Below are 12,088 nucleotides of genomic sequence, written 5' to 3' on the forward strand. Positions count from 1 at the left end.
AGAGAGAGAGAGAGAGAGAGAGAGAGAGAGAGAGAGAGAGAGAGAGAGGGAGAGAGAGAGAGAAAATGAATCTGTGACTGGGCTGGGTGCAACATTGCCGTCACCCGTTGTTTTTTCTAACTGGCGTAGATCCGCCCCAGCGTTCCCACCGTGTTTTCGATGTCTTAGCCATACATGTACACTATAGGCAGAGATAACTCTATGGTCTTAGCAAGAATGGATGGCCCAACTGTCAGCCTCCTTGATGTACTTGTCTGTGTCTTTGGTTTCACCTGGGCTTCATAAGACTGACCCAGGGAACATCAGAATAACCGAGAAAGGCCGGTGAGCGCCCCAGGAAGCGATCCTCGCAAAACCGGACGCCGGGGGTAGGAATCCGCACAGCTGCAGCAAGCTGCGTCGGTCAGCGATAAGACATGTTCTGTCGATGGCTGCTCATGATCACTGGTCAATCTTAAAACAGAGCCGACCATTTGGTCCCTTCCCCTACAAAAAAAAATATTTTCTGAGACCAAATCCAAGGTGAAGTCGTTTAAGTTTTAGTAGAGGTTCTACGGTGCTCGCAACAGCATAAGGTCATATGAGCGCCAGAAGGTTAGACGTGTTACAAGAGAGTGATAAACATAAAAAAGATGAAGGGGAGATGAGGACGATAGATGTTTGATAGAAAAGAAGAAGCAAACCACACCAGAGTACCTGTCAACCACCCGACGCTGCGTTGGCGATAAGACATGTTCTTTCGATGGCTGTTCATGATCACTGGTCAATCTTAAGACAGGGTCGACCATTTGGTCCCCCCCCCCTACAAAAAAACATACTTTCTCAGACCAAGTTGAAGTCGGTGCTAGATTTTTTAAAAACCCAAAGTGAACCTGACAATTACCTCAAATAACCGTTTGGGTACTTTTTTTTACGCCAGAGACAAAAAAAAAAGTTTTTGTTGTAGTCCCACTCAGCCCTTCTTCTTATGCCCGGCCCGTTTGTTTTTGTTTTGTGTGGGGTTTTTTTGGGGGGGTGTGGTTTTATTTTTTTTAAAGTTCAAGAAAGAGTTTACGGCACTTGCAACACAACAAGGTCATATAAATGCCTCAGCTGATTAGAGGTGTTACAAGAGAGCACAAAAAGAAGAAGGGATAAGGACGACAAATGTTTGATGGGAAAGAAGGAACAAACCACACCAGAGCACCCGCCAACCACCCACCTCGCCCGCCCCTGTATATCCGGAGCCTGTCGCTCGAAAAAGCGGATGCGAGAAAAATTTTATGTTATTTAGTTTCAGGAGCCAAAAGTTGGGTTTTTATGTAAGTGTGCTATGCCCCATCGACTCAATTTAGATAATGTAGGAGGTGAGCTTCGCCCTGCCCGTCTCGGGCTGAGAGGTTTTGTTTTGTTTTAGTAGGGGTTTTACGGCGCTTGCAACTGCATAACGTCATATGAGCGCCAAGGGGTGGAGGTCAACAGAGAAGTCCTTACAGGGAATCAGACTTACTCTGCTCACCTCTCTAGCTTCAACAGCACAAAATCTGCTTCGACTATCAAGGCTCCCCGGAAATAGTGGGTCAAAAGAGTGTGACAAACATACAAAAGAAGTAGAGGGAAAATGACAATAGTAAGGACAAGGAAAGAAAACGCAGCAGTTCCCTGTTGTAGATCAGGTACAGTTATGAGCGTGACATCGATGAATCAGCCCATTCACAATTTTACTTTGCATGAACGAGAAATGTCCCCCCTTTGGGAACGGCCTAAAGACACTTCAGTCAGTGGCACCACCCCGGGGGTGGGCTGAAAGGGGTACAACGTCTTTAAGCAGAAAGACCGAGAAACTCAATAACCCCCCCCCCCCCCCCCCACCTTAGGAATCGAACTAGAGTCTTCTGCATTTGACAGCGGAGCGCTTAACCCCTCCACCACAGAAGACGATGTCAGAAAATTGTGAACGACTCCCTCGGGATAGATTTGGCACCACAATGCACAACTATTGACACATTCAGGTTTGAACATCTGTTGGAATATATCTGCCAGCAGTCGGAAAAATCCTACCAACATCCCCCCTCACCCTTATGTTTCACATCCTTACCCGTTATTATCATTACGAGAGATCAGTGAATACTGGTGTGGTCACGACCGACCATTCAGAGCCGGGGAAATAGCATGGCAGGCAAACAGATAGACTAAGAGAGACTCAATAAAGGGATACACTACAAAGGTAGGACCAGCCAGTGGGCACCCGGCACCCCTCCCCTTCCACCCCACCCCCCAAACACTGAAAGAACAAAATGAATTCTAAAATATTTGAAAATACATGCACCAGGTTTAAAAAATAACAACAGATGTTTAAAAGAATGAGCAGTCTTAAAAAAAAAAAAAGCAAAACACAGAATTTTAAAAATAAAAGTAAAACACACTCACACACACACACACACACACACACACACACACACACAAACACACACACACACACTCATACACACGGCCACTACTCACCTGTGCTGCTGTAGAGACTGCCGCCAGACTCCAGTTTCACGGCCTTGGCCTCTGACCTCAGCTCGGGGTCATCGTGCTCGATCTCTCCCAGCAGTTTTGATTCCGGCTCGTGCAGCTCGTCGTGAATGTCCACCTCCGGGTCAGCCGAGCTGGCCACTGACCGCTTGGACATCATGTCTGGACTAGCCCTCTGGCGCTCCAGCTCGTACTGGATCATGATGGCCTCGGACAGTTTGGTCTCCAGCACCTTCACCTTCTTCTCCAGGCTCTGGTTCTCCTCCATCAGCACCGAGCACTCCACGTCCAGGTCCTCCATCTTTCTTCTGTCTATCGTCTGCTGGACCTTGAGGTGCTGCACGGCGTCCTGCAGTTTGCGGATCTCAAACTCGTACGGGTTGAGCGGGATGTTTTTGAACTGGTCCGTGTGCGTCCACGCAAGGTTCTCGAAGTAGAAGCCAGAGCCCTGGTGTTTGGAGTCGCTCAGACTCAGTCGGTTCAGGCTGGACGTGCGCCGCTTCTCGGGCGCCTTTTTTGTGGCTTTCTTTTCCGCCGCCTTCACGTCGTCCAGTTTCCGCTCGAGGTCGTCGATTTTCTCCTCGAGTTGAATGATGAGAGCGGCCTGCCTGGGAGGGAGATATGGGGGAGAGGGTGGGGGGGTGAATAATGGTTTTGTGTAAGCCCGAAAACAGGCAGAGGGCTGTACTTTTTAAAGAAATTAATACTAACACCTTTTTATGTGTAAGAAACTTGAAGTGGCCCAAGCTGATCCAGACTCTACCCCACGCAGCCCCCGGATAATTTGAGACACTCATTTAGAAGGATGGCGGCTTCAATACGGCCTACTAAAGCCAACTCAGCCCCCCCCCCCCTACTCCTCCTTTTTTTCTTTAGAAAACAAACAAACAAGAAAAGTAAGAGGGGAAAGGAACAACTGTAGCAGTAAATGCCTTACGACCCTATCATTACAATTGAGATCTTTTAGGGGGTGGGCTGCTTCAACCCTGCCAGTCAGGGTCAACCTGGGTTGAGAGGGACACTTAAATAGGAATCAAACTTACGACTTCTGCGGGCAATGGGAAAGAGCATAACCGCTATACCACACAAACGTCGATAAGAAGGAGGAGGAGGCGAATTATACATTATGGAATACGTTCCCATCATCTGCCAATCTTATATGACTTGCGTTTCAACCATCTGTCTGTCAAAACTGTGTGATATATTTTTCTGGGCACTTTATTGACATTCTGTTTTAATCTTCTGACTTTCTGCCTTGCATGATTTACTTTTTCAACTTCTGTCATCGGTGTCAGGGAAGACCCGAGTTCGATACCTATGTAAATTAGATTTTTATCGAATATCTTCATCTTTCTGCAGGGACGTTGTATTCCCCCCCCCCCCCCCACCCCCTGCCCCGGGCTGGCAATAACATTCAACGTCAAAGCCCCTCTCCTATATAATATTGTCAAGACTGTGTTGATGGAAGCGTAAAATACCTCCAATAAAATACACTCATTGTTCAGTCCGTCCTGTACTTGTCTGGCTTACTTTTCAATCTTCTGTCGGTCCGCCTTGGCATCCATGGTCAACTTCTGGTTGTTCTTCTCCAGGTCCTGGGCCGTGCGGTCCACCTCCTCGTAGATCCGGTTCCGGGACTCTGTCATTGTCCGCATCGTGTCCAGCTGGGACTTGAGGTACTGGGGGAGGAGGAGGGAAAGGTCAAGGGGTTAATATTCGTGGGGGTAGGGGGTCGTAAAGAAAAGCGGCATTTGAAGGAGAAAGAGAAATTTACTGACACAATAAGACAGGCCATCCTTTCCATCGCAGACCTGGTCAGGGCACAACCATTATCTCTGTAGGAATTATGCTGAACTACATTATACAGAGCAGATGGCCCTCGTTCAAATCCCTAAAGGGGCGTTCTAAACTTGGGTTGTTCTGCGGAGTTTTTCAGACTCTCCACCCATTCAGCTTGATCTTTTAATTCGGAGGTGTCGCCTCTTACCTAACCCCAGAGTGTCGACATGGGCGTTGAACCTATCCGGCGACAATGACTGACAGGAAAACCTGGCCTCACCTGTATCTCGAGTACTTGGTCCTGGCTTGTGCTCTGTTGCTGGACCAGCTGAGACTCTAGTTCTCGGTTTTTCTCCAGCAACGCCTTGCCCAGCTCGGCGGCCAGCTGGAGGTCTGTAAAGAAAAAAGAAAAAAAAAAGGTGATGAAAATGCTTACGCCCAAATCGAATTAACTGCGATCACTTGGAAAGAAGGTTTTCACGAGCGCCCTGTCCCGGTACAATATGCTATGCCCCAAACTATGGGTGTCAAACCTGACCAAATTACCAGAAATATTATAAAAATTAATATAAACAATACAAAAAAACAACGAAAAGGGAGATGCTGGGACAAAGAATACAAGATGAAATAGAACACACAAAAAAGAAACACAAAACGACAGACAACATTAGAGGAACATAACCCCAGATATACCATGTCATCAAGTGCCAGATCTACGGACAGACATCGGCGATCATGCTTCGCCATTCATTCCTTTGCTTGGATGCTCTCAACAAAGCTATATTTTCCTGATCTTTCCCCGTCACCCATCTGTACAGGCTTTTCAAATAAGTTGCTCTGGGTCTACCTGTGCCTTGTTGGCCTTCAATTCTTCCTAGTGATGGCAGTAGCAAACAAGCACAATGATGGCCCCTTCATGCAGGGGTTGATTGAGTAGTTGCTGACCTGTATGTTTTACACGAATCGAATACATGACTTCTACATCAAAGGCAACGTGCCCGACTATTACTGTTTGTGTTTGAGTAGATACAGGCCGAAGGGCTAGACCCCAGATGGCCGCTGGATTGGAAAAGTAAAGTGTTTGAGTAAATAGAAGCACATCAACACAATTATGGCCATTAGTACACAATCTGATTGATTGACACGAGTTTTACGGCACTACCAATACATTTACGCACAAAAAGGGCAAGATCCAGAAGAAACAACAAAAGAAAATTATTATTTATAGAAATAAACGATCAAACCGTTGCTGCAGGTCTGGGGATACACAACCAACAAACAAAATGAGTCTGGGGTCATAGACCTCGTCTCTAGGTGTCCATGTTGTGACATTAATTTCTTTGGCCTTATAACAAAAAGAACACCTTCTCCCTGTTGAGTGGTTCCTGTCACAATGTCAGAAAAGAAAGCACTTCGGTCTGTGTTGGGTTTTCGCTTGCATTTTCGTTTACTTTGTCATTGATCATTGTTTAGGATGATGCCCTTTTGTACACTGTAAGGTTATCTAAGAGGCGGGTCCTGCAAATTTAACGTCCGTCCTCGGTAGGACCGCACAAAATGGGTGGAGAGCCTTCAAACTCCCCAAAAGAACCCACGTTCCGAACGCCTCGTTAGGGACTCGAGCCACGGTCATCCGTTTCATAATCCAGCATGCTGTCAGCTGAGCTAACGGTGCACCCCTGGACGGCCGACCGGCGTAAAAAAAGAGCGGAACAGAAGACCTTCAGTAAGAACAAGGTCACCATGCCACCTATGATTGGGACGTTGTGGGGTATGAGTGGTAGGTCGCTCACGAGTGGGGGGAAAAGACGAGGTCCCGTGTCTATAGGGCAGCGCATGATTCAAACCCACCGTCCGCTGGACCAAAAAGGAAGAACTTAAGGGATTGACATCTGTCAGCGGACCATGAAATATGGAAAGTCAAGCCCGAGAGAACGGCGATGTCCTTCCCTCCATTAACAACGAACTCACTATAATAATATTCCCATTTTGTCACTGTTTTCTGCTTATTAACTTCTACTCGCTCAGAATGCAGATAACAACATGCATTGGTCAGTGTCTGACAGAGAAATGGAGTATTTATGATCTCCAAGCCTTTTTGGGTGTTGTATGGACAGGCCACTACAAACACTAAGGTCAATTTTAGTGTTATAGGTTTAACGCTCCTATCAACACTATTAGGTTATTTAAGAGGCCTGACCTCTGAATTTAACGTCCATCTCCGAAAGGACCGAGCCAAGTGGGAAATTCGTGTAAAGTGCCTTTCCCAAGGACACAGCGTCGGACCGAGCTAAAGGCCCGGTTACACCAGAGAGTCTGGTTACACGTAGCGATAAATTGTACAAAAACTGGACGGTCTAGCGATCATACGATAAAACGTTATACGGAGTGCCCACTACGGCTGGATCGGGCCGATCGCCCGACTCGATCGCCTGAAACTGAAAACAAACACGTTTGTTTTTGAGGCGACCGAGTCGGGCGATCGGCCGAAGTGGGCACCCCGTATTAGTTGTAACCACAAAATTGTACAAAATTTGGACGATTGAACGATGGTTTGGAGACTCGGTCGAAAAATCAAGCGCTGCTTGATATTTTCCGTGCGATCACGGTCACACTTGAGGGAGACACGCTGTGACGTAGATTCACTTTGAAATTTGCCGCCGCGCAGAATTAAACTCAGGACTCAAATTTTTTAAAATAATTATGGTAGGTAAAAACTGATTTCATATTCGGAATCAACGTACAAAAAAGCCAAATAGCTCGTGGAGACCATGATTTGGTGCTTTGTATGTATATTTTAGTTATTTTATTGTTTAGTTGATCGTCAAAGGTGAAACTGAATCAAGGTCACTCGGTGCGTTGCACATCTGCAGTCAAGTCAAAGCTTCCGGTTCTGCACACAACACGGTAGGCCAACAGTAAGGCCACCCTTTTCTAAAGACACTTTTCTGCTATATCAAAATGTACAGGGAAAAGTGGGAGGGGGGGGGGGTCTCGTGATCTCGAGATACAGTGTTCGCCTTTCATTCATTAGGTCCAGAGCTCGAAACTCTCACATAGAGTGAAGGCAAATCGCTGTCGTCGCACAGGGATTGGCTTTATGACGAGGAATCTCCTCGAACGAAAGAAAACTGGACAATAGATTGGAACGTGTAAACAGACAACACAGTTCGATAAAACGGACAGTTCTCCCATACGACGAATCTGATACTATTTATCGTTGCGTGTAACCGGGGCTTAAGGCTCACGATTACGAGTCCGGTATTATGAGATGAGATGCGTCTACTACATTCTGACAAGTACAAGGGACTGTATCTATGGTCCATCCTTGCCCTCAAAGGGGGAACACCACCTGACTTGCAGGGTCCAACCAGACAGTCTCCTAAATAGTTGAACTTTAAATCGATGGACCATTTGCACTCTTGAAATGACCGTCGAAGAAAAATATAGATCTAAGAATATCTGGATCTTCCAAACGGTTCAGGTTGCGCATAACGGTCATCAACTCAGTCTTTAGCTCACAGCCCGGCATCTGCTTTACAGAAATCTAATACGGGGAGCCCACTACGGATGGGATCGGCTGGTTGGGCCGATCGCCCGACTCGATCGCCTCAAAAACAAACGTGTTTGTTTTCAGTTTCAGGCGATCGAGTCGGGCGATGTTGAAAGGAGTTATCTTTGACCCAGAAATAAATTATTTCGGACCAGCAAACAAGAAGAGAAATAGGGTCTTCACAGTCATGTGCGAAGCTTTGATCTACCCTTGGTTCTGTTTCTCTTTGTGTTGTAAAACGACGCTTACTCTTCACTCCCAAAACGTGGAATATCGATCCCTGAAAGGCATGCAATCAAAGTACCGAAGAGCGCGTCAATTTGTCACTTTAAAAATTTGTCAAAAAACGACAAAAGGTTTCCCCTCCCTCCCAACCCCCCCCCCCTCTCTCTCTCTCTCTCTCTCTCTCTCTCTCTCTCTCTCTCTCTCTCTCTCTCTCTCTCTCTCTCTCTCTCTCTCTCTCTCTCTCTCTCTCTCTCTCTCGCTCTCTCTCTCTCTCCAGCTGTCTCAACTCCATTCATTAATAATTTGGCACTTCTGTATCGGCAAAGCCAGACACATGGGTTATCTTGGATTTGGAAAAGTCCCATCACACCCCACAGCCCTATTTCCCTCCGACTGTAACTGTAAGTCGAATTCCCGGGCCAACTGCACAACACAGCCTGGCAGGCAACAGTGCTTATTTACACCTATCAACTATGTATATCAAAGAATATTTTAATTTACAGTTTCCACGGACATCCAAGCTTTGGTAGTCCCTTCTACTTATTTATGTATTTTTTTGGGTATTATTCATGTATTTAATATCTTTGGTTGGGGGGGGTTAAAACACCGACATTAAAAAGAAAACGCTAGGACTTTGGTTTACACCACAAACTTCCAGAGTGACTTTTTATGGCAAGTCGTCTCCTCATGTGGTATCATTCGCGCTAGCGTTATCTTTGACATCAGGCGACCCCCACCTCCTTCAATCACAATTTAATTTCTAAACTTCTATTCAAGATAGATGGGTATTGTTTAACCAAAAGAAAGGCAAATAACAATATACAGAAGAGCTTCAATAATAATAAAATGATACCAAAGACTCTATACTAATGTACGCCCACAAATTGACGAGCGTCTGGTTCTATAGTGTCGTAACAAGAACGATTTTGAAGCGTCGGTGCGGTAGGCTTCTCTTATTATTACTGCCCACAACTCACCTTGGCCAATTGTTTTGTTGCAGTGCAGTACTGGCTAACCGTACCCACACGGGTCACCCGCTACAACAACTACAACATTGCACGTCTGAGTGCGTTTGGTTTTTTTGGGTTTTGTTTGGGGGGGTGGTTGTGTTTGTTTGTTGGTTTATTTCGGTGAGTGTTTTACGGCTCCGGCAACTGCATAAGGTCATATGAGCGCGCGGCCACATCTAACATTTGTTCAATCGGTAGGAAATTTGGAATTTTGCCCGGGTGGCGACCGAAGCCTACTCTTATCGATTTTGGACCACCAAGAGATCTTTAACGTGCGCAGCTTGAACACGGGACCTCCGAGATGTTTCGCCATTGTCCGAGAAGGCTATGTGTATATCTTTCCTTCCAGAAGATCAGGGGTGTGGCTGAAAGACAGCAGTAAGAAGGAGCCAAGGAGTAGCAGTAGAAAGGCTGCAGAAAGTGCAGGAGCCCAGTGGAAGGGTCAAAGGAGGTGAATGGGTGGGGGAAGAAAGTGGAGACGAAAGCAGACAACAGAATATTACAAAAGAGAAGGAAAGAAAGTGAAAAGAGACAATTTTAGAGAACAAAAGTTTTCCGTTATTACCCAGATTCGAACCCGGGACCTTTGAATGAGAGGCGAACACCTTAACCTCTTGGCCAAGAGAGCCTCCCGCGCGTGTTTTTGAGGGACCCTCAGGTAAGTTCTATACTTTTTTTCTTTCTCTCTGTTGGACACTGCAGGCACTGTCTGTCTTCTTTTACCCTACACTAAACGACCGAATTTGTGGCAAAGTGCTTCTCTTTACCCAAACAAAACAAGTTAGCACAGAACTACTAAACCAACGTCTGTGGTGTAGCGCTTGAGCTCTTCGCCGCCCCTCATAAAGCCCTGGGTTCGAATCCGATGGTATTAAGTATCTTCGCCTTGCTGCTGAAGTCACCTCGGGTTGGCTCTGACAGGTAAGGTCGAAGCCCAAACTCTCTTAGTAGTCTTAGTTGTGTTGATGGGTTTTTTTTCTTTCATCTTATTTATCTATTTATCATTCATATATTTATATTCTTTGATGGGGCAAAGGGATTGGGAGGGGGAGGGGGTAAAACACCAACATAAAAAAACGCCAGGAAATTCTTTGGTTTTCGCCACAAAGTTTCAGAATGACTTTTTATGGCAAGTCGTGTCCACACGAAAAAAGAAATTGTAATCTCTCTCCGAGTAGGTCTACTTGGGTTGGGGAAGGGAGACGCGAGGGTGGGGGTGGGGGTGGGGTTAATGTACGGCCATTAGGTTCATCTACACAGGTTCTCCGTGTCGTTGCCCGGTGATATAGGTGAACTCTGGGGGTTGACAACAATGTCCTCTCCTATTTGTTTGTGCGAGTAAAGAGAAGCACATAGAATCTTGACAAATAACGTTAATTTCGCACAGGATAAAAACAAGGAAGATTGACTGAAACAACAGAGAGAAAGTAAATATGTTAGACCAACCAGTGGCGCATAATTTAACCACTGGCAAGCAGTGTCGTTTCGGAGTTCAACTAAATTATTATGCGGAACTGTTTTAAGTGCTGAGTTGGTGAATTTTGTATTTATGTTTGTGTGTGAACTTAACGCTATACTAAATAGCTACTAAATAAAAGTCTTTAGAGATACAGTGGGGACCTATTCCACCCACAACATCCCTACTCTGCCCACTTTTTCTACCCTTTCCCTATCTATTCAACCCAAACCTCAATAAAAAAAATCTCCCCCGGTCACAGAAACACAGCCAGGTTGTGTGGGACTGCACGTTTCCTGAGGACAAAAGATACGAATAACAATTGCTAGTCTTACCTGAGTCGCCCATGTCAGACCACGGGGGCTGTGTGTGCTTCCCACTCCAGCCCTTTTTCTCCTTCCACACCTCCTCTTCTTCCTCCTACTCCCACCTCTCTTCTCTCAGAGATCTCTTCTAATCCAAGCGTCAAAAAAGTCCATCAAGGGCATTGTGAAGAGACACAGGGAGAACGGAGAAAAAATCTCCTTGAAGTCAACTACAACACAACAGGTACCGCCGACTCCAAACTGAGGAATTATGTCTACTAAGCACAGGATAGTCGTGGAATAAACACCCTCTGTGTTGTCACGATGATACAGGGGACTCAGATGTCCAGCACAAGTCAGTTCGTTCATTAATTCAGCAGCCGGCGGGCGATACGGCGCACACAGCACAGGTTTTTCTGGACACAGCTACACACTGACATGTCCCCCACACGCGGGCAGGGGGCTATCTATATCAGAGCGGGCGTGTGGGAAGAGCTGGGACCCAAAACAGGGACAATGTTTTATGATATATACATGATATACAAATCAAGAGCGAGCAGTAATGTTGCTCTTATAGTTGTAACCTGTACAGTGTAACGCGTTTCGTGAGTCAACGAAACACTGAGGGGACGATTCCATGCACTTTTCTCCCGCCTGCGCTATCACTACTAAAACGCGCCAATCCATCTGGCATCGGTCACTAATGGAATAGATATCTAAATTCTAAGTATCAAATAAAAAGTTAAGATTTGGTTGCTTTCGGTTTAACATTCATTGGCGATCTAAGACAAGACGAGAATTCTGAAGTTGGCCTTATAATTATACAAAAAGGAGAGGCAGTGTATGTGAGCTGCTCGTTCTTAATGGGCTCTGTGTGTTGTAGGTGGTGTCGGTGAGAGGTGTATACCGGTGCATATATAACGTACTGGTGAGACGTGTGTACCGGTACATAATAAATATAGCGTATCGGTGAGAGATGTGTACCGGTACATACATAAAGTGTCGGTTAGAGGTGAGAACCGATACACAATTTTACTTGTCGGTGAGAGGTTTGTACCGGTGCTCATAACGTGTTGTCAGAGGCTGTCAGGGAGAAGACAGCTGATGCCCAGTCTGGGCGCTTTCGAGACCATTGGGATAATATCAATATCATTAATGAGAAGAGGTACAATCTCTCTCTCTCTCTCTCTCTCTCTCTCTCTCTCTCTCTCTCTCTCTCTCTCTCTCTCTCTCTCTCTCTCTCTCTCTCTCAATTTGCGCT

At 46.0% G+C, this 12,088-nt stretch overlaps 1 protein-coding gene across 1 annotated transcript in view; it reads right to left on the reverse strand.

Annotated features, from left to right (window-relative positions):
• Positions 1–12,088, reverse strand: part of LOC101846796 (cerebellar degeneration-related protein 2) — a 40,831-nt gene that overhangs the window by 5,543 nt on the left and 23,200 nt on the right. Inside the window, exons 2-4 of the mRNA XM_005092606.3 lie at positions 4,559–4,671; positions 4,030–4,178; positions 2,485–3,107 (exon numbers count right to left, since the gene is read on the reverse strand). Of these exons, the coding sequence (XP_005092663.1) occupies positions 2,485–3,107; positions 4,030–4,178; positions 4,559–4,671 (885 nt within the window). The remainder of the gene's footprint in view (positions 1–2,484; positions 3,108–4,029; positions 4,179–4,558; positions 4,672–12,088) is intronic.

Source organism: Aplysia californica, unplaced genomic scaffold (assembly GCF_000002075.1).
Source record: "Aplysia californica isolate F4 #8 unplaced genomic scaffold, AplCal3.0 scaffold00049, whole genome shotgun sequence".
NCBI classification, from domain to species: Eukaryota; Metazoa; Mollusca; class Gastropoda; order Aplysiida; family Aplysiidae; genus Aplysia; species Aplysia californica.